Source organism: Geotrypetes seraphini, chromosome 1 (assembly GCF_902459505.1).
Source record: "Geotrypetes seraphini chromosome 1, aGeoSer1.1, whole genome shotgun sequence".
In the NCBI taxonomy this organism is placed as follows: Eukaryota; Metazoa; Chordata; class Amphibia; order Gymnophiona; family Dermophiidae; genus Geotrypetes; species Geotrypetes seraphini.
Window position 1 is genome coordinate 296,514,337 of NC_047084.1, and position 22,611 is coordinate 296,536,947.

General features: G+C 43.9%; 1 protein-coding gene across 4 annotated transcripts in view; it reads right to left on the bottom strand.

Moving 5' to 3' along the window:
* Positions 1-22,611, bottom strand: part of LOC117364589 (dynactin subunit 1-like) — a 250,634-nt gene that overhangs the window by 113,287 nt on the left and 114,736 nt on the right. For all 4 annotated transcript variants that reach the window (XM_033953955.1, XM_033953963.1, XM_033953946.1 and 1 more), the window contains 7 exons: positions 22,078-22,237; positions 18,588-18,692; positions 17,032-17,223; positions 16,291-16,407; positions 9,742-9,894; positions 6,415-6,575; positions 2,349-2,517 (listed from right to left, as the gene is read on the bottom strand). In XM_033953955.1, coding sequence (XP_033809846.1) covers positions 2,349-2,517; positions 6,415-6,575; positions 9,742-9,894; positions 16,291-16,407; positions 17,032-17,223; positions 18,588-18,692; positions 22,078-22,237 — 1,057 coding nt within the window. The remainder of the gene's footprint in view (positions 1-2,348; positions 2,518-6,414; positions 6,576-9,741; positions 9,895-16,290; positions 16,408-17,031; positions 17,224-18,587; positions 18,693-22,077; positions 22,238-22,611) is intronic.

Below are 22,611 nucleotides of genomic sequence, written 5' to 3' on the forward strand. Positions count from 1 at the left end.
GGAGCCCTATGAAGGAGGGCATCAACATTGTTATTTCCAAATGGTGATGGGCCCCTCCAGCATCGATCGGCAATTCGAGCCCCCATGATCGGCAATGCGGACCCCACTCCAATTGGCAACGCAGCCCTCCCCCATCGACGGAAAGTAAGACAAGCAAGCAACGCGGGTAAAAAAGGCAATGGGAACTGTAATTGTGCAAGCGGTGCTGCTTGCCCAAAGCTTCCCTCTGACGCAGCTTCCTGTTTCTGCTTGGGCGCATGGTAGGGTGGTGCGGGGTGGGGCAGGAGGCCCAGTGTACTTGTGTGCCTAGGGGCCCTCGACAAATTAATCCTGCCCTGCCTCCACCACAAACCACTGAATTCTTCAAGTTCATATTGTCCACTTTTTGAATTCACCACCTCACCATCCCTTCTATCACCCATCTTCTTCACAGCTCTAAGAGTTCAACAGTTTCTCCCCCTCATTCATCCCTTCTCATCCTATCTTACTGCATCTCACCTGCATCGCCATCATTGCATCTCCCCTACCTGTCTCCGTACTCTTTTGCTCCTCCTTCTAATCCCTAATCCTGGCCCTCTTTATCAAAACTTACCCTACACATGCATTTCAAACCGCAACTTCTTCAATCTTATTCCTGTTCCTCTCCTCTCCTTCTCTACCTTCTCAGGTGTCCTGTGGAATGCCTACTCTAACTCCAACAAGCTTGCTTACAGTCATGACCTCTTAATTTCTCATTCTTTCCACCTGCTTGCACTAACTGAAACCTGGTTCTCCCCTGAAGACTCTGTTTCAGTCACCACCTTATGTTACAGAGGTTACCACTTCTCCCATACGCCTCACCCAGTAAGTCACAGAGGAAGGGTTGTGCTGTCACTCTCACCTGCCTGTAGATTTCAACCTCTCTGCCTGCCTGAGTCTCACTGCTTCTCCTCCTTCAAAGTCCACTCCATCTATCTATTTGCTCCCCTTCTCCAAGCAGCAGTCATTTATCGACCTCCTAACAAATCCCTATCCTCTTTTCTCACTGACCTTGACTCCTGGCTCTCCGTATTTCTCAAACTTTCAACTCCTTCATATATTTACTATCTGAATAGGTGATGTTAGAAAACTCTCATAGTAAAAGATTTCATCTGTACAGTCCACAAAGCCACTGGAAGGGCCTGCTGAAACAACTGCAGACCCTAGAAACAGAGGCAATAGACCAGGCTCCCCAAAGAAACAAGAAACGTCCACAAAGCACACCAGGTGGAGCCAGTTCCTGGACGCAGGAGTAAAAAGTTTGAATGCTTTATTTCAAATTTCAAAGTACACCAACAAAACATTGGAGCCTAGACCCGACCCAACATGGGCCGTGTTTCGGCAAATTAGCCTTCCTCAGGAGCCCTGTAAAACTTACAGACGAAAAAGCTCACGTTGGTGATGTTGCTCAAACCGCCGTGGAGACATCAGTAGTAAAAAGCATTCAAGATTTTTACTTGTGTGCCCAGGAACTGGCTCCACCTGGTTTGCTTTGTGGACCTAAAATATTTCATCTCACATGGAAGCCACCATGATGTTTATAAATGGGCAACTCATTGTAGGTGCCCTGATGCTGCATTGTGTCACCCTACTCTATAATGGCATCTGGGCGCCTAGATTCCATTATAGAATACTAGTGTAACCCGATATGGGTGTGCTTTACATTTCAGCACCAGTAGTTATAGCAGCCTTAGCCTTAAGCATTAGTGTGGGCCCCCAAATGGGGCAAGGGCCTGCATAACCTACAGTATTCTGCATGTAACTGGAAGCACTGCTTTACTCTTCCCAAGTGTATGTACATCTTTTGCCCACTATTTGCATTTGCATGTACCCTCAAGAAATGGTGCCTTCTGTATAGAACCCCATAAGACTCCCATAATATCAGAGCATGAAGCCTGTTCCTGCAGGACCCAAAAAGTTGATGCATAGTATATTTAAACTTCAGTGCTGACAGTGACATGTGATTATAGACCCATCATTTTCTGTGCATATTTAAACAGCACGCATAACTTTACAGTTAAGGTAATTCATAAAAATGCTTCCCCTTTGTTGTATGATCTCTTATGAGGGCTCTCTCCTTTGCCACAGATAAATGTAGGTGTTTGAGGTCAGCAGCCTAACTGCTTTTCCTACAGAGAACCTGAAGCAATTTTCTGTGAGTGGAAGCTTCTGTGGTAAATGCCCATTTACCCCAGGCAGCCCTTTAAAAATTGCCCCGATATGTATATCATAAAATGTTACCCTTTGCTGTCACCTGCACACTTCAGCACAGGGTTTTTTTTGTCCATTTGTACAACTCATGCTCCCCTAAATCAGCCTTTATAGTATACCTGGTAGTATTTAATAGCCTTTGTAAGTGGCTCCACATTCACGGTTTCATCTAACTGGTCCCTGTGCAACAAGTCGATCAGGAAATCCAGGGAACGCTCATGGACACTCATCTCTGGATACAGCATCCCCACCTTCTTATAGACGTCCACACTGCATTTATTCAGGGCCCTGAGCAGACAGAAGAGAAGCATTGGTGGTGGTTGCTTTGGGTTCAGCAAAGTATATAAAGAGCAGAATTTGAGAAAGGTCGTCCAATTGAGAATATTGACATCCAGGTCGGTATGTCAGATATGGATGTCCATATTTCATGTAGTTTAGAAACGGATCTGCTGCCTTACAGCCTATTCTACAATACATGGGAAATGAACATCCAGGTTTTGGCCATCTCTAGCATTTAACATCCGTTTTACAAACTGAGCATCCAAATTATGGCCCCCCTTTTACAAAGCCGAGTGCCGCATGGCAAATGCTCCGATGCCCATTCAGTTCCTATGGGCATCGGAACGTTTACCGCGCTGGGGTCTGAGCGGCTGGCTTTAGTAAAAGAGGGGGGGTCTGAACAGGGCAAACAGTCCATATGCTGTACACCCCCTTGAGTGAGTGCCTTCAAAAAGGCGGTAAATGGCGTTAAATAAAAAATAAATAAATGTCAAATGGTTTCGCAGAAAAAATGGAAATTACAATTAATTCAAAATCAGAATCAAAATTAATTAATTAATCTCAAAGACAGTTCCAATTAAGTAGAAGTAAAAAGTATAATAAATAAGAATAATGCTCAAATATAGGAACAGTGGTGTAGTAAGGGTGGGCAGTCCACCCTGGGCGCCTGACTTGTTGGGAGTGCCAGCACCTGTCCTCCTCTCTGTCCCCCACTCCTTCCCTGCCCCCCCACTCCCGTGCATGCGTGCCCCTTCCCTTCCTCCGTACCTCTAACGTTTGCGGCATGAACAGCAACCCCCAACCCGCTGCTTGCACCATCATCGGCTCTTCCTCTGACGTTACTTCCTGGGCCTGCGCCAAGGGGGTTGATGTTTATGCTGTGAACTTTAAAGAGGTATGGGGGAAGGGAATGGGTGAGGAAGGAGTGGATGGTGGGGGGTGGGGGCAGAGAAGAGGGCGGGAGAGGGCGCCACTGCCCCAGGCACTGCTCACCCTCGCCACGCCACTGGATAGGAAAATGCATACTGCGACTTCCCTTATTCCATTCAGTGGAGAATTGCTCCATCAGAACACCTTTTTGTAACTTGGACATGCCACGTACTAGGTCTAAATACAGAGTCCATCTCTTTGAATATGGATGTCCCTTCTTCTTCTACAATTAGAGTTGGATCTCCATATTTCGGCCCCTTTCTTGTCCCACCCAAAACACACCAAAACCACACACCCCTTGCCATAAGGACATACAGCATTTTTAAATGCCCATATTCTGGCTTTAAAAAAAAATCAATATTTGTATGTCCATGCAATACAGGGCTTCAAAAATAAGCCCCGAAGTGTGTAGTTGAATTGTACAATAACTCAAGTTCCAGGTATGTGGTGGTGACAAGTCTGTGCGAACTGCTGAGGAACAAAGATGGAAGGTAAAAGAAGCTAGAAAGATGTTGAATTTGTTGACTGCAGTAAAACAGTGAATGTAAACAACTCTGGTGGGCACTGCCAACATTTACAGATTCACAAGTCTTGGTTTGGAACACGTTCGTGCATAGCCATAACATCCTAAGTAAAAACTTGGTCCAAGGTGCAAGTTCCCTAATTCTATATATAGTGCTCAAAAATGCACACTCCCAAATTGCATGCACAATTTAATTGCTGTATGAGCCAATTAGCAACAATAATCAAATGCTAACAATCAATGATTGGCAATCTGTAACTTCTACACCTGAGCACAATGTATTGATGCACCTTCTTGTCCAGTTTGTCTGCCTTGACTAGTTTGTAAGCTCTTCTGAGCAGGGACCGTCTCTTCTGTGTTTTGATGTACAGCACTGCGTATGTCTAGTAGCATTACAGAAATGATTAATGGTAATAATAACTGGAATTTATGAATACATCTTTACAGTTGCTAGTCTATAAAGGTATACACATATTTTTTTTCTGCATGAATCCGAAAAGGGGGAGTGGTGTTGGGAAGGGCATGGGTCAGGTCAGCAGCATTTCTAGCATTTGCGCACAGCGTTACAGAATTCGGGAGATTCATGCCTGATTTTGGCCCAGGGATTTCCACCAGGGTTCAGTTGGTGTAAATCCTCACCCCCCCAAATTAGGCGTGGATCCTGGCGTTAAGCACTTTTCCATAATGACACCCAACTTTCAGGACTATTTATAGAATAGCATTTAGCATGCTTTTTTATGGTGCCCAAATTTGGGCACTCTTTACAAAATTGAGTCCAATGTGACAGAGACATGATGTTGAAAAGGCATAGAAGATATGAAGCAAGAGGGTCTTGGAGTAGTCACTATCACTTTCTATTTTAAACCCTCACAGTACTGAGACAATGATTACTGCTCTTCTCCCTGGGCTCTGGTTTTCTGCAGGTAGGGACAGATTCTGTAATTGGGTGCCTAAAAAGATAGATGTCTAAAGTTAGGCACCTATTTCATGTCACTTACACTTAGGTGCTCATTACAGAATCATGCCTAACTATAATTTAGGCATCTACAAGGTAGGCCAGGTTTTTAAAAGCCTACATTATAGGCGCCTAAGTCCTTCTCTGCCCCTAAACAAGCCTAACTTTGGAGTTAGGCATCATAAGATAGGTGCCTATCTTGTGCCTATCACTCCAATTAATTTTTATTTTTTTCAATTTTGAGCTATTCAATTTTTTTCAGTTTTGAGCTTATTAAATCTCATAACTTAAGCCAATATATTAAGTTAGGTGCCTAACTTAGATGTCAATTTGGCACCTATCTTTAGGTGCCTTTTATAGAATTTATCTCTCAGTGCCCAGTGGCTGCCACCGAAGGTAAATGGTCATTATAGGTAGACCTCTTGCCACCTCTGACCTAGGGGTGTTTTGTCCATAAGAACATAAAGCAGTGCCTCTGCTAGGTCAGACCAGAGGTCCATCATGCCCAGCAGTCCGCTCACACAGAGGCCCATCAGGTCCAGGACCTGTATAGTAATCCTCTATCTATACCCTTTTATCCCCTTTTCCTTCAGGAAATTATCTAATCACTTCTTAAACCTCAAAACCGTACTCTGTCCTATCACACCCTCTGGAAGCGCATTCCAGGTGTCCACCACCCTTTGGGTGAAGAAGAACTTCCTAGCATTGGTTCTGAATCCATCCCCTCTTAATTTTTCCAAATGCCCTCTCGTTCTTGTAGTTTTCGAATGTTTGAAGAATCTGTCCCTCTCCACTTTCTCCATGCCCTTCATGATCTTGTAAGTCCCTATCAAGTCCCCTCTAAGTCTCCGCTTTTCCAAGGAAAAGAGCCCCAGTTTCTCTAATCTTTCAGCATATAAAAGGTTTTCCATCCCTTTTATCAGACGTGTTGTTCTTCTCTGAATCCTCTCGAGTATCGTCCTATCCTTCTTTAGGTACGGCGACCAATATTGGACACAGTACTCCAGATGCGGGCGCACCATCGCCCGATACAACGGCAGGATAACTTCTTTCATTCTGGTTGTAATACCTTTCTTGATAGTACCCAGCATTCTATTCGCCTTCTTAGAGGCCGCTGTGCACTGTGCCGACGGCTTCATTGTGTTGTCCACTATTACCCCCAAGTCCTTTTCTTGGATACTTTCACCCATTACCAGCCCTCCCGTCGTATAGCTGTACTTCGGGTTTTTGTTTCCTACATGCAAGACTTTACATTTCCAGCAGCTCTTCTAGTCCCAGAACCTCAGCCTGCGCACTTTCTTTAGGTCCCTTCTTCTGATGAGCTCTGTCACAGAATCCTTCTGGTGCGACTCTCATACAGGATTACAATGCACCCTGGTTAAATTTTACTTCAGCTGAAAAAGCTGAAGAACACTCATACCACATGCTAACCTGTACCGTTTACAAAGCATTTTCCAGTTAACCACAACATGCAGAGTTATCACCACAGGATACTCACTGCTCATATTTGTGCAACGTAGTATGTAGAAGGCTGAGTGAATACACGAGCCCAGCCGCAAAGCTCAACTGCTCCCCACCTGCTCCACGAAGTCCAGTCCGTTCTGCCAAATTCCCATTCAGATCAAACTTCTCCTGAGCCTGGTTACTGATCAGTTCAGCCTACGACATAATATTCACAGGGCATTCACAAACATACAAATTCTGTAGCTCCAAGTTTACATTAAATAATCAGTGGGTCTGATTCAATAAACAGTGCCTAACTCAGTAGGTGTCGAAGAAAATAACATAACATAAAATTGGATTTTTATACCACATAACCTTGGAGTTCAATGCGGTTTACAAAAGATGAATTAATAAACAAATGGAAAGAATCATAAGTATCTAATCAGCCATACATTTTGAAGAGAGATAAGTTTTTAATTGATATCTGAAATGTAAATAAGAATGAGACGTAAGAAAAAGGTGACGAAAGTCCTTGTCGTAAAACGCTGCCTGAAAGGAAAGAATACGATCATGGTATTTTTAATTTTTTTTACAACCCTTGACGGGCGGAAATACAAAAAGGGCATGAGATCTTCTACTCTTTCTCTGAGAGGCCATGGAGAATATGTTAGCCAAATATAGAGGAACCTGACCGAAGACAACATTATAATATATACAGCCCAGTTAAAAAATGGCACCTATTGCATGTCACTCAGTATTAGATGCTGTTTATAGAATTGTGCCTAGTGGCGCCTAAATCGTTAGGCACTGGTAGGCGTGTACAGCTTAGGTGCCAGTATATTAGGCCAGGGTTTTCTTGGCCTAAAATACTGGTGCTTAACTCAATCCACACCCTAACTCTGCCTCCAACCACACCTACTTTTTGGGCAGGCGCCAGTAGGCACTTCGGTGTAGATGCCTAATGCGAGGTGGTAGGCAGTGGTAGGCACCTACCGGCTAAATAATTTTTTAAAAATTGTCATTAATTGGTTTTAATGTGACTTTCAATTATTAGCGCAAATTAACCAATTATAAAAAAAATTAAGTTAAGCACCTACATCAGTAGGACACCTCAATCTAGGCACCCGTTGGTAGGTAACATTTATAGAATCAGAGCCAGTATGTATATTTTCCCATTTAAGAATAACCCCTTGAGAAACTAGCTGCGCACAGTTGCACCTGCCCTCAAACACAAACACATATCTCAATTTATATTAGGCATATCTGAGTTTATTTTGTCAAATATATGCATTAAGTGCAATCTCCTCCCCCCCTCCCCAAAGTTCCACTTCTACAAACAGATTAGACAGACGGGTGTATGTATAAAGAAGTATATGTACCTATAACCTGGGCAATTTTATAAATGTGGTTTCTGCATGTAAACCTGTTATCCTGCCTCACATGGAGAAATAAAAGAACACACAGAAGTATAAAGCACTCTTTTATTAGCAAAGCACCAACAGACAAAAAGACCCAACACAGGTGCATATATCCTATACTTTATGCATTAATCACAGTTACTCAGACAGTAGAATCTCAGTTAATCGGTATCCAACCAACTGGCACTCTTACCCAACTGGCAAAAAAATTGCTGGGGGAAAAAAAAGACCCCCCTAAGCACCAGCAGCAGTGACCTGAGCTACAACCCCCCCCCCCCCTCCCTCAAGCCCTGAAGCAGTAGAAGCGGAGGTGGTCATGAACTGTGAATCCCCCCCCTTCTTGCCCAAAGCACCAGCATGGCAGCGATCCTGAGCCACAACCCCCTTCCCTCCCTCAAGCCCTGAAGCAGTAGAAGGCAGTGGCGGTCCTGAACTGCGAACCCCCTCCCCCCCTTCTCTCCAGCCCTGAAACAGCAGAAGCTCCCTTCTTTCCTCCCTTCCTTACCTGAATCAGAGACTAGTCAGTAGGAGGCAGCACTCAAAACAGGTTGCTCGTGGCCAGCCCTGGCAGGGCTTTTCCTCTGATGCATGGGAGTGGCCTACGGGATCTGGCCAATTGGAATCATAGGCCACTCTCAGTGCATCCCAGAATGCACTGGGAGAGAGGCCTAAGAATCCGGTTGGCCCACGTGCCTAAGTCCCCTCCAATGGGAGGGGCCTTAAGCGCCTGGGCCAATCAGGGCATTAGGTCCCTCCCCGGTGCATCCCATGATGCACCGGGAAGGGGAAGGCCCACCATTTAGATGCAACATTTAAAAAAACAAGTATATTCAGCAACAGTACACATATAGTGAGTGGTGCTGGAAATTAATAACTGCCAGCAGACAGGGAGGTATAGATGCTGGTATAGAACATTAGTGCAACCCGGTATCCAACTGCATAAAATCTAGCTGCCGACAGTTATCTCAGCCATTGACCTGAGGTAACTGCAGGTGCTTAAATGTGGCAAGAGTACATGTAGCTTACGATATTGTATAATTGGCAGCACTACCCATGCTCTGCCCATATGAACACCTCCTTTGTATTTAGTTGCTATAGGCCCAATATTCAAATCATGGGAGGCAGCCCAGCTATTCACCACAGTCAGCGGCAAATCTAGAAATTCAATTCCAGGCCATATCTGGTGACCAGCATTGAATTTCAGGTGGGGGAGGGGTTGGCTACTTTTGATATAACCAGTTAAGCTGATATTTATCAGCTAGCTGGCTAAGTCACAGCAGCTAAAGATAGACCTGCTAGTTATGTGGGTCTATCTGGCCACTACACCTAGCCGGTCAGCTGCTGAAAATAAGCACACACCAGCTATGTCGTGTGACGTGGCCGGTGACCAGGCTAGCTGCTAAGCACTGATATTCAGAGGCCATCTCATGCTGAATATTAGCGCTTAGTCAGCTAAATGGGGCTATTCCTGGCCATGTAAATAGAGCAAAATATCAGGCAATATGCCACTTATATACGTCCTTACAGAATGGCACTTAATTGTTTTACTGCCACTTATGCTCATGTGCAGGTATTATGAACATTCACACATACAATTGATCTGTACTTGTGACCCTGGGCAAGTCACTTAATCCCCCCATTGCCCCAGGTACATTAGATAGCTTGTGTGCCTGCCAGGACAGATAGGGAAAAAATGCTTGAGTACCTGAATAAATTCATGAAAACCGTTCTGCGCGCCCTTGGGAGAACAGTGAAGAAAATTGAATAAATAAATGCAAATGCCTAATTGCAGAACTGCCCTTTAAGCATATAAGTCCCTTTAAATACTGGGCCCACAGTGTGCTTGGAAATGTATGAGCCAGTGAGGGGAGAGAAATTAGAAACTGTCTCAGTCCAGTGTGAATCCTTCCTAAAAAATGAGAATAAATACACTGATTTCCTCATCTTCCTGAAGCTGCATGTACCTTGCATATGAGCCGTGGAATAAGCAGCAACACCAGGATACAGTCATGGTCCCCTCCATGCCAGAGAAAGCTGTCGGGCATGAAGGTGGTCAAAAGGGACACGTGCCGATTGGCTTGAAGTACCTCCATCTTACGCAGCTCCATCTCTATGGCCTAATGAAAAAAACAGTTAGCTGAAGACACCAAGTAATAGTCAAACGGGCAATTCTATTAATTAATGCCTCAAGATAGGTGACAATTATGCATATAATTTACAGATTAGTATCACTTAGGCACATGATTGGCAACATCGATAATTACAGAGTGCTAGGCGCTTTTCTATAACATACATGCTAAAATAATTTAGGATGGAATTCTATAAATAGCGCTGAAACTCGAGCACCAAAAAATTCAGCACTATTCTGTAAAATGCATGCCACCTTATATAGAACAGCATTTAGCATGGATGTTGCGCCTAACTTTTTGGGGCCAGACTTATGCCTGCTGAAACCTGGTGTAAACGCCAATGTCCAAGTTAGGCACGGTTAGGAAGAATTCTGTAATTCTATGTACAACCTTTTGGAACGTCTCCAACTTGCCCTTGGCCATGCCCCTTTTGAGATAAGTGCTAGATGCCATAATTTACAGAATAAGATGCATCCAGATGCATGTGCAAATTTTAATGAGTGCTAATTAACATCGATAACATCCGATGTAAGAAGCCAATTTAATTTATAACAGGAGAATTCTCCATATTCCACAAAACTTTCCATCACATTTCACATGGAATGAACTGGCTTAGTGGATGTGCACCAAAAGGTCATCGGCAAAAACTGCTAGTTTAAAAACATGTCCTCACAGTCTCATTCCTTCAATTTCAGTTTGCATACATTTCCTGCAACAAGGGATCAAGGGACAAAACAAAGAAGAGGTGAGATGGAGGACATCACTGTCATGTACCACCCCCAAAATAGAAAATTCAACTGAAACATATCCTTTAACCAACAACTGAGCCTTAGGGCAAGCATAGAGTGCTTGAATAGCATCTAAAAATGAACCCTCTATATTTCTGTAAAAACCACATACATAAAACCCCAAATGACCTGTTCGAAGGCCTTCTTCACATCAAAGCTAATCAGCAGAACATAAGAATTGTCACTGCTGGGTCAGACCAGTGATCTATCGTGCCTTTGAGCTCTCTAACAGTTTCCAAAGAGGCCAATATAGTTCTCACATTCTTCACCGCAAAATGGTTCTGAACAAAGCCCACCTGAGACGGATATACTGTATTTTTCGCTCTATAAGCCGCACCTTTTTCTCCCCAAAAAGTGGGTGGAAATATGGGTGCGTCTTATGGAGCGAATACCCAACCCCCTCCCCTGTCCGTTACTTTATTTAGTTCTTCCAGCTCTCAAAAACTGGCCCAGCAGGAGATGAAGCTGCGCGGGCAGGCCTCAGGTCGGACACGCCCCTCCCCCATACCCACCTTGTCACACAAGGAGCTCACATTGGCCGTGATAAGCAGAACTCCACCCGGCTCCCCTTCTGGTCCAAGCTTCCCTCGGCTCACAGAGTGGACAAAATTCGGTACACAAAGCAGCACCTGCCTCGGTAGAAGCTCAGGAAACAGCGGCCAGGAAGCTGAGGCCGCACCTTCCCGCCCGCTCCTCCCCCTGCTGCCTGCTGAAGAGAGAGTATTTTCACAGCAGCTGCTCTTTTATGAGGACGGCCCCCTTTTATCGAACCGCGTTAGCGTTTTTTAGCGCCAGGAGCCGCACTGAATGACCCGCGCTGCTCCCAGTGCTAAAAAACGCTAGCGCAGTTTGATTAAAAAAAAGGGGGGGGTGTTAGTGGTTTAGTGTACTGCACACTTTCCCTCATAATCATGTTACTTTCAGCCCACTGCAGCCAGCCCTTCTTATTTCAGTACTGAGCCCCATCCCCTCCCCAAGTTCTGCCAATTCTCTTTACTTTTGGCCCAAAGCAATCACAACTATTCTAGTACTGAGACCCCCTCACTCCTGCTCTGCAGCAGCCCCTGCAATTTATGTGCTGAGATCCTCCCACAAACCACTCTGCAGTGCCAATGCACCTCACTCGTCCTGCAGTAGCACCTGGTATTCCAGTACTAACATCCTTTCCACACACAGCAGTGCCCATTCATTTCACACCTGTTGCAAAGCACACCCTGTGATTCCAGTTCTGAGACCCCCCTCACACATAGCTCTAACATTCCACTTCAGTCCCCCTGCAGCCCCCCTGCTACTCCAGTATTATACTGTACATAACTCTGCCACTGCAAGCAGGCAGGCAGGGCCCCCACCCAAGGCAAGCAGATAGGCAGGGCCCCATTCCTGTATCCCACAAACTCCCCCATACCTTATTTTAATTTCTCCGGTGGTCCTGCCCTTCCCTCCAGCTGACTCCTATCAGAGTGGTGCAAAAGTGCTCTGTGAATGGCTGCCATCAGTTCTCGCCACTAGGCCTGCCTGCCCTGTCCTGCCCGCCCAGTCCAGGCCTACCGCTAGATCACCAGAGGGGGGACAGGGTACAGAGCATGGCAGGGAAGCGGGACAGGATACAGAGCCTGGCAAGGAGTGCGGGGTTGGGTGCAGAGCTTGGCAGGGAGAATTTGGTTCAGAATGGGTTTTTTTTTCTTGTTTTCCTCTTCTAAATCTAGGGTGCGTCTTATGGTCAGGTGCATCTTATGGAGCGAAAAATACGGTATTACTTCAGGAAGGACCCTCGCCAATTGATTTGCTTGAATTTTCACAAACAACTTTACTTAAAGTTGATTAAAGAAATGGGCCGATAGGATCCAGGCTCCAAAGGATCCTTCCATGGTTTCATTAAGACTAAATTTCTGTGAAATTTAGCGAGGAAGGACATAAGAACATAAGAAGTTGCCACCACTGGGTCAGACCATTGGTCCATCACGCCCAGCGGTCCGCTCTTGCGGCGGCCCATCAGGTCCATGACCTGTAATGTGGTTCCTGTCCGTTTCTGTAACCTACCTCTTCTTTTTTATCTGTAACCCTCAATCCCCTTTACTTTTAGGAACTTGTCTAAACCTTCCTTGAAACCCTGCAATGTGCTCTGGGCTATCACAACCTCCAGAAGTGCGTTCCATGTGTCCACCACCCTCTGGGTAAAAAAGAACCTCCTAGCATTTGTTCTAAACCTGTCCCCTCTCAATTTTTCCGAGTGACCCCTTGTGTTAGTGGTTCCCCACAGTCTGAAAAATCTGTCCCTGTCCACTTTCTCTATGCCCCTCAGGATTTTGAAGGTTTCTATCATGTCTCCTCTAAGTCTCCGCTTTTCCAGGGAGAAGAGCCCCAGCATCTTCAACCTGTCAGCATACGAATAGTTTTCCATACCTTTTATCAATTTAGTTGCTCTCCTCTGGACCCCCTCAAGTACTGCCATGTCCTTCTTGAGGTACGGCGACCAGTATTGGACACAGTACTCCAGATGTGGGCGCACCATTGCACGATACAGCGGCATGATGACTTCCTTCGTCCTGGTCGAGATACCCTTTTTAATGATGCCCAACATTCTGTTCGCTTTCTTTGAGGCCGTTGCGCACTGAGTTGATGCTTTCAATGTTATGTCCACCATCACCCCCAGGTCTCTTTCAAGGTTGCTTACCCCTAGCATTGATCCCCCCATTTTGTAGTTGAACATCGGGTTCTTCTTCCCTACATGCATGACCTTACATTTCTCTATATTAAAACTCATTTGCCATTTTTTTGCCCACTCTTCCAGTCTTGTTAGGTCTCTTTGCAGGACCTCACAGTCTTCCGCGTTTCTAACACTGCTGCAAAGCTTGGTGTCATCAGCAAATTTGATAACCACACATGTCGTCCCCGTCTCCAGGTCGTTGATGAATATATTGAACAGGATTGGTCCCAGCACCGACCCCTGTGGAACTCCACTCGTGACCCATTGCCAGTCTGAGTAATGGCCCTTTACTCCAACCCTCTGCTTCCTGCCTGCCAGCCAGTGTTTGATCCATCGGTGGATATCCCCCTGCCCCCGTGGCTCCACAGCTTCTTAAGTAGTCTTTCGTGAGGTACCTTATCGAAGGCTATTTCATAGAATATATAATATTAAATAAAACTGTCAAGGGCTGAACAATTGCTTCCTGATTTAATTTGTGAAACTCAGCTCTGAAACTGTCAGAGCCTGGAACTTTCCCCCAAGGACTCTGAGTGATTGCTAAGCCCACTTCCTCTGTGGTAATAGGAACATTAAGGAGCTGTTGAGCCTGAGGGCTAATTTGAGGCAAATCCAATCTAACCAAATAAACAGAACACGCATACAGATCTTCATAGTAAATCTGAAATATTTCACATAACTTGCATATAGGAGGTCTGACAATTAAGTTCATGAACTTGCCACTGTGCGCTTACGTTGGCAACACTATACAAACAGCTCTTGGTCTCACAGCTTTGTTTGTCTCAACGTGTGGCGCTGTCTTGCTGAGTGCCGTTCATTATTTTTATTGCATGTTTTTGTGTGCTGTCATGAGAATGTTGGAGCATGAATTAGAGCAATGAACTAACATTCAATTTCTTGTTAAACTTGGCAAGAGTGGAATTGAAATCAGGAACATATTATTCCATGTTTATGAGGATAATGCCATGAAGAAAATGGAAAAGAAGATTAAACGTTTCTCTGAGGGGAGAGAAAGCAATACTGATGAAGAGAGGTCAGGGCAGCCAATAACGAGCAGAACTGATGAAAAACATTGCAAAAATTTGTTGAATTGTGCATGACTGTGAGAAGCATAGCGGACCAAATAAGCACTGATAGAGAAACAGCTAGGATAATCTTAACTGAAAATCTTAGCATGAGAAAGGTGTTTGCAAAAATGGTCCCTCATGGCGCTTGCATCATGACAATGCATCAGCTCACATGGCACTGTCTGTGAGGGAGTTTTTAGCCAGTAAATAAATAACTGTATTGGGCCACCCTCCCTTCTCACCTGATCTGGCCCCAATGACTTTTTCTTTACCTGAAGATAAAGGAAACATTGAAAGGAAGATGTTTTGATGATTTGGATTCTGCAAGGGGAGATCGTGGCTAATGAACCTATTGCACTTCTTCGAAGAAATTAACAAACGGATGGACAAAGCAGACCCTATAGACATCATATATCTAGATTTCCAAAAAGCCTTTGATAAGATACCCCATGAACACCTACTTCGGAAACTGAAGAACCATGGGATGGAAGGAGACGTACACAGATGGATCAGACTGGAGAAAGGTCACGAGTGGTGTTCCGCAGGAGTCGGTTCTCGGACCGCTGCTATTTAATAAATTTATAAATGATCTAGAAACAGGAACGAAGTGCGAGATAATAAAGTTCGCAGACAACACCAAACTATTTAGTAGAGCTCGAACTAAAGAGGACTGCGAAGAATTACAAAGGGACTTGGACAAACTAGGCAGATTCTTCTGCCAATAATGCAGAAGATAGGATGAACCCCTGTATGTTTTGGGAAGCGACAGAAGCTGTTCTTAGGGGAAGTATTATCAGATATTTTAGTCATAAGAAAAAATTCTGAGACAATGCTATTTTGTGCCTGGAGCAGCAGGTGGTTGTAGCATTGTGCCTCTATGAAAGGTCCCCTATAGTTGCAAATAAGGCTCAATTATTGGAGCTACAGACTTCTCTGATTGAGTTGTTACACCAGAGATCCCACAAATCCCAATTATATTATTGGCATCATCTCTATCAATATGGTAATGAATGTGGCAAGGTAATGATGCATTATTTGAGAAACTGGGATGGACCACATAATATAGTCAGATTAAGATCTGCATTGGAGATTGAGACTAGCTTAGTTGCAAAGATATATGAACTATTTCAGATTTACTATGAAGAACTGTATGCATGTCCCTCTGATTTGGGATTATATGGTTCCATTTACTTTGGATAGTTTGTATTTGCCTCGAATTAGCCTTCAGATTCAACAGCTTCTTAATGCTGCTATTATCACAGAGGAAGTGGGATGGGCAATCAATCAGAGTCCACTGGGGAAAGCTCTGGGCTCTGACAGTTTTGGAGCTAATTGCTTTAGGAAAACATTGTTCAGTCCTTGATAGTTTTGTTTAATGATATCATACATTCTAAGAAATCACCTTCCATTGGAGACTGGATCCTATCAGTCCATTTCCTTGATCAACTTTGAAGCAAAGTTGTTTGTGAACATTCAAGCAAACCTATATTGGCGAGGGTCTTTCCTGAATTAATACATTTGTCTCAGGTGGGCTTCATTTGGAACCATTTTGTTGTAAAGAATGGGGGTTTTGTTCGTGTGTGTGGGGGGGGAGAGTTGTATGTAGACTTTGGAGGTTGGAGGGGGTGTTGGGGGATAAGGGTAGGAGGTTTATATATAATATGTGATGATTTTGTCTCACCGTGTGCATTCCTCAGCTCTGTGCTGTTGTTCCTTTGATCTGGTCATTTGAATTTTGCTGTGCTGGAGTTTCTTCTTATTGTGTTGTTTACCAATACAAATTTAAGCAATCTATATCCTAACATGAATAACAAACAAACAGTACCTTGGCATGAGCCTTTGTCTCAGCAAATTTGATCTTAAAGTCAAACATCTCTGGTGGAGGTTCTTGCTGCTGTTCCACAGAGGCTTCCTGCTGACTCATCAGCTCTCGGTTCATTTCCTAAACACAAAAGGGGAAATGGTAACAGCTGATGAGCAGAAATACATAGCATGCCAACTTCTTCCCTCTTGAAGTCAGAAAGGCTTACAGGCCTTCATCATACATGTGGTGAAGTTTCTATACTGTTGCAATCCCACTACTCAACTCTCTTCTGATGACACAACTTTGACTGGAGACTACCACCATAAGGGAAGGTGGGAGGCCTTGTGTGACAAAACTGCTGTCTTCAGAGGCTATCTGTTTTATGTAAAAGCTTTGGTTTAGTTGTACTCCAGTAGGTTTTCTTAAGTTAAGGTTGTCTTTCGTTAATAAGGAAAATACAACATCAATAAGACTGCCAATAGAAATCCATGTTTTTGTTAGTTTTGCTAGACTGCCACCAGAGGTTGTGGCAGCCATTTTGAGAGCAGAGCTGGCCCAACCTCACCACTGGACTACTGGGACTGAGCTGAGTGTAGCTGGAGAGAGGTGGGGGGAGTGAGATGCAATGCAGTGCAGTGTGTAGAGTCTCAGATTATTGGTCCTGTTTACATCAAACAATCGAGACTCTAGTGTGGTTGTAAGTAAGGGTGGCAAGGGAGTCCAAATACTGTGAAATAACCTGCAAGTATAGAACCAGATTACCTGTAGGTGTGCTGTTAGATCCCGGTATTTTTTAATGGTTTGCTGATAGTCCGCCACAGTCTCCTGAGCAGCCTCCACACGTTTCTCTGCCTCACGCACACGGGCTGCAGCCATGTCAACCTGCTCCCTCAGTTCTAGTTCTGTTTCTCTGGCATTCTCTTGCAGTTCATCATTCATTTCATTTATTGCTTCCTAACAACCATTAGAAGAAGAATTAAAAACAAACTAACTTAAAAGTGAGGTTTCAGTGCACACGTCTTCAACGCATCCTAAAAACACAAGAACTTGTGCGCTCCAAATTATTGCATCAATCATCTGTTAACCTAAACTTAACACCCATGGAAGAGACACACAATATTGTATGCAGTGCATGTTGCTATTTCAGTGGCTGCATGGACACAGTGAGTGCATCTACCTGGAGAAAAACTGTGCATACAAACCGATAAAACAAATATTTGTTCTCCACAAGCAACTCAAAATTTTCTATTAATTATACTGAATTAATTTTTACTAGTGTCTTCAGTAGAAAAAAACTTATCAAGTGTGCATGTGTGATTTTCAAACTCCTTTATGGAATATTTGACTCTGATTCCTTTAGATCCTGCTATTCAAGAATTACCATTCACAAATTAGCATTTCTTTCTCTGAAAGGTATTAAATGCACTGGGAAGCTTAGTAAATCTTTTACTTTTAAATTGGTGAGAATTTGGAATGGACTTCCAGATTCTCTAAGACTGGTAGATCAATTAGATCTGGGTCATTAGCACTCAGACTTGATGGGGTGGGTCAGAAGAGTGGGCAGACTTGATGGGCTGTAGCCTTTTTCTGCCGTCATCTTTCTATGTTTCTATGTTTCTAATTATTTCAATTTAGAAAAAGTTTAAAAACCTGGTTGTTTTCACAATAGTTAATTTGATTTTAGCTGTCGTATAGTAATTTTAAGCAATTCAACATACTTTTTTCTAACTTTTTCCATCCATCTTCTAACCAATTTCTGTTTTTATCCCACAGTTTTTACTTGTTATGTTTCATTTTTTTTTAACGAACTGTAAACCGAGTCGAGCTCTTTAGGGAGTAGATTCGGTATATAAAATGAAGATTAGATTAGATTAGATCAGGGGTGTCAAAGTCCCTCCTCGAGGGCCGCAATCCAGTCGGGTTTTCAAGGTTTCCCCAATTAATATATATGAGATCTATTAGCATACAATGAAAGCAGATCTCATGCATATTCATTGGAGAAATCCTGACAACCTGACTAGATTGCGGCCCTCGAGGAGAGACTTTGACATCCCTGGATTAGATCTTCAAAAATGGCAACCTGCCTAGTAACCGACTTTATTAGCAAACATCCTAACATACCCCCTTCCTTTACAAAACCACGCTAACATTTTTAGTGCCGGCTGGGACGGTAACAGCTCAGATGCTCATAAGAATTCTATGAGTTGTTACTGTGGCAGCCGGTGCTCAAAACTCTAGCGCGGCTATGTAGAGGAGGGGGATAATGTTTGGTAAAATCATATTTTGACTTAAGTTTTTCCAAGAACCAAAAGTCTCACCAGATCACTGACTGTTTCGTGAAGCTCTCGAACTTTCTCCTCTAGATCTAAGTTTCTTTCTGTCAGCATCTCCACCATCTCTTCAGCACCCAGAGCCGCATCTACCTGTAAGAAACACCCCACACACAAAAAAATAAAAGGGTAATGATTAAACCTCATACTGGTACCGCCAGGAAAATGAATTAATTGTTTTATTTCTGCATTACATTAATAGAGCAACTTTTAAAGTGATTTACCTATGTGAGAAATGCCCTCTTCTGCTTGGCTAAAAATAGAGTCCTGCATAACATGTGTACTTTCAGTTGGTTCAGATGAGGCTTTCCTAGCAATGTATTTATAATGCAGAAGGAAAACAGCATGTATACATGGAACTTCCAAAATTACTTGTTCTATTCTCCCTGTCCTAACTGCCCATATAAACAGCAAATGCACAGTATCTGCAGGTCCGATACTCAACCAGTGATCAGCGTTTTGCTGACTGCCACCTGTGTTAAACCCAAAAGTTCAGAGCTGAGCTACATCCAGGTTTTAAGCACTAAATATCTGGGTTTCCGGAGCCGGCTACTGCATAATCAGCACTTAATGGGCGTCATCTTGGTAGGGGTGCCGGCACCTCCCTGCCCCCCTTGCCACACTCGTGCCCTCCCTTCCTCCCTCTCCATGCCTATTTAAATCTTCACCAGCACGAGAAAATTCTCCAGCCTGCTGCTCACACCTGCCTGGCTCCCCTCTGAAATCACTTCTGGGTCATGGGGCCAGGAAGTGACATCAGAGGGAAAGCCAACACTGGCATGAGCAGCAGGTCAGAGAAGCTGCTCGTGCTGGCAAAGATTTAAAGAAGTATTAGGGGGGGGAGGGCACGAGTGTGGCATGGGGGCGCGGAAGGAATGGAATGGGGTGGCAGAGAGGGGGCACCTCCTATCCTTGTTACACCACTGCCTGAAACATCTCCCAAACAGTCAGTTTTCAGTTCAGCGCTAACTAGTTAAATGCTGCTGAAAATGAGCACTTAGCCCCGAACAAGCGATTTTAGCAGCCAGGAGGCATTTCCGACCAGTTAAATTGCTCTGAATATCAACCCCTGGGCGCTTTATGTACAAGCACTTTTCAAAGTATTGCCTAGCTCTACTTCAGGAAGCAGGCTCTTCAACCAAGTTGTTAACTGAAAAAGTAACTAACTTTCCAGTCACAAACACACAAGTAGTGACACCGGCTGTACATACTGTAGCAGGACATGTTTATCCACTCCTATCCTAGCTAAGATAATTTTCAAGCTCCATTCTGACCTCAAGTGCAACTTTCTTTAAATTAGTCCCCTTATTTTCTAACTCCTGTTACTCTATCTTATCTATCTATATGCTCCATCTTTTCTTACACCTTATGCCGTCTATTAAAAAGTTTTATTGCATATTGTGTTGACACTGAATACTAGGTCATACTTTGTATTGTAATTTGAATATTTTTTACTGCTCTGTTTATTGCTTAGGTTTGACTTATTCTTGCACAGGCATTTAGGTTTGGTTTTAGTTGGCTTAAATGGGTACGCCTAACAATTATGGCATACATTGGCACTAACCCCCCTCCCCCCCTTTTACAAAACCGCAGAAGTGGTTTTTAGCGCAGGATGGGATGCTGAATACTCTGTGCTGCTCCCGACGCTCATAGGAACATTCAGCGTGCCGGCTTGCATTAAAAACCACTTTCACGGTTTTATAAAAGGGGGGTGAGGGGGAGGCTTAAGTAAGATTCAATAAGGTGGGCATAACTTTTATAGAATCATGCTTAGGGACATATTATTAAGTTTCAATTTACTGATTTTAATTTTACCTCATTCATTGTATTTATGTTTATATTTGGTCTTTTTACTACTGTTATGCTGTTAACAAAATTATAAGTTTTAAGCTGAATTATACCTGTTGTATACCACCTTGGGGGAATCTCTTCATACACGTAGTAAAAAAATCCCAATAAATAAATAAATAAATAAATATTATTCGGCATTGATTTTGTAGGCCCCATATATACTGTAAAATCAAACCCTAAGGGCCGATTCTGTAAGTGGTGCCTAGAAAACTGGTGCCTGCCACATGTTTTCACGGACAGGCACCGATTCCAGAATCGGAGATATTGGCTCCTAGCAAGGACCCTAGGTGCTAGAAATTTAGGCCAGGGTTTTACAGGCCTATGTTTTCAGTGCCTAGGATCCTTTCAGAATTGTGGCCAGCGGCACCTAGTGATTCCAAAGTCCAGTGCCACTTCTAAAAGCGCCCACTTCTTGGTACCATGGACCCAGGCACTGATCCTGGAGGGCGCCTAATTTTTGTAATGAGTTTTTAATTGGTTTCTAATCGCACGACCATGTCTTGCGACACTTACTTGTAAAACCAATTAGAACACTTAAGTTAGATGCCAGCAGGCATGATCTTGATTCTAGACAAATGTTTTGAGAATCCAGCCCTGAGTTACTTTAGTGGGCACTTTAATATAGAGTGGTACTTAACATTTACATCAGTGTCTCACAAACTGTGTTAAACCGTGGTACACTAAACACATTTTCTATCTAGACATTTTGTTTCTCCATCATCTTGGTCCCAGTTTCTCTTTCTGCATTTTGTCTACCTTCTACTAATTCTCTTTCCAGTGTCTGCTGTCCATTTTTCTCCTCTCTTGCTCCATTCCCTCACATTGAGTTTTCTCTTTCAACTTTCCTCCTTTTTTTCTTTTTTGCCTCTATCCACTCAAATCTCACACTCTTTCTCACCCTTGTTCGTCTTTTTAAATTTTCAGCTACCTATCAATGTTCCATCTCCTCTCAATCTCTAGGTCTCCCATTTTCCATCTCATTCCTTTCCCAGTCTCCTATTTTCTTCTATCTACTCCCCCATTACCACATTTCTACCACAGCTCTCGCTCGTCTTATCATCTCTTCTTTGACCTCTTCCACATGGCTCACCACTTCCAGAATCCCCCTCCCTCTCTCCACTCGTCAGGCTATATCTCCCTGTCCTCAGCCTGACATGTCCTCCCCCTTCTATCTGTGCCAGTCCAATGTTGCCCGCATTTTTGGCCTGGTTGACAAATCCATTTTTGTTGCAAGGGACTGCCAGTTGCGGCAGCCATTCTGAAGCACTACCTGTGGCTCCCCTCCCTAATTTCCTTCTGCCACGGTACATCCCCAATGATGCAACTTCCTGTTTCTGCCTGGGCAGACCACGGCAAAAGGAAAAGGCACAGGCAACACTTCAGAATCGCTGCCGAGGCTGGCGGTCCCTTGCAACAAAAATGGATTTGTCAGCAAGACAGAAGGTGAGGGCAACATCAGACCAGCGTAGATAGAAGGATGAAAACACACCAGTCCACGGGGGCTTCACAGAGCCTTTGGGCCCAGGGCAGTTGTCTGCTTGCCCCCCTTCCCTCCCCCCAACACTGGCCCTGGTCATATAAAAGACTTTCTCCCCATTCATCCTCCTTTCTCATGGGAGGGACTTGCCTGCTCCTTCAGCTCATCGATGGTCCTCTCAGCTTGCCTAACTTCCTCCTGCAGCTTCTCTCTCTGTTGGCGCAGTGTCTCCAGTTCATTATTCTTCTTCTCCATGTGCTTCTGTACCCTCATGTGTTCCTGCTTCTCTGATGCAGAGAGGTCACGCATCCTGCAAAAAGTAGAGTTATTTATAGGTAGTGTGAAGCACATCTGTAGCAATGTGGAACTACTCCCCCACCCAACTAAAGTGTGCTTAAAACTGCAAGTTTATAAAATAAGATTATTGGCTATTCAGTGTTCTATAGACAGCAAACAAGAAGCTCCGTAGGCTGTTTAGGACAGACAGAATTTTGTCCTGTTAAGATCCCTAGTCTCGGGCTATTGTTCTTAGAGTTTACTGCAGGAAGAACTGCTCTGGCATAAATTGAAGGAATTTACACATGTAAATGACCAACATTTAGAAATCATGATTTCAGAAAAGCACTATTTACACATATAAAAGTTGTGAGATGAACTGTTTGGATAAAGCTGGGTCATGAGTGT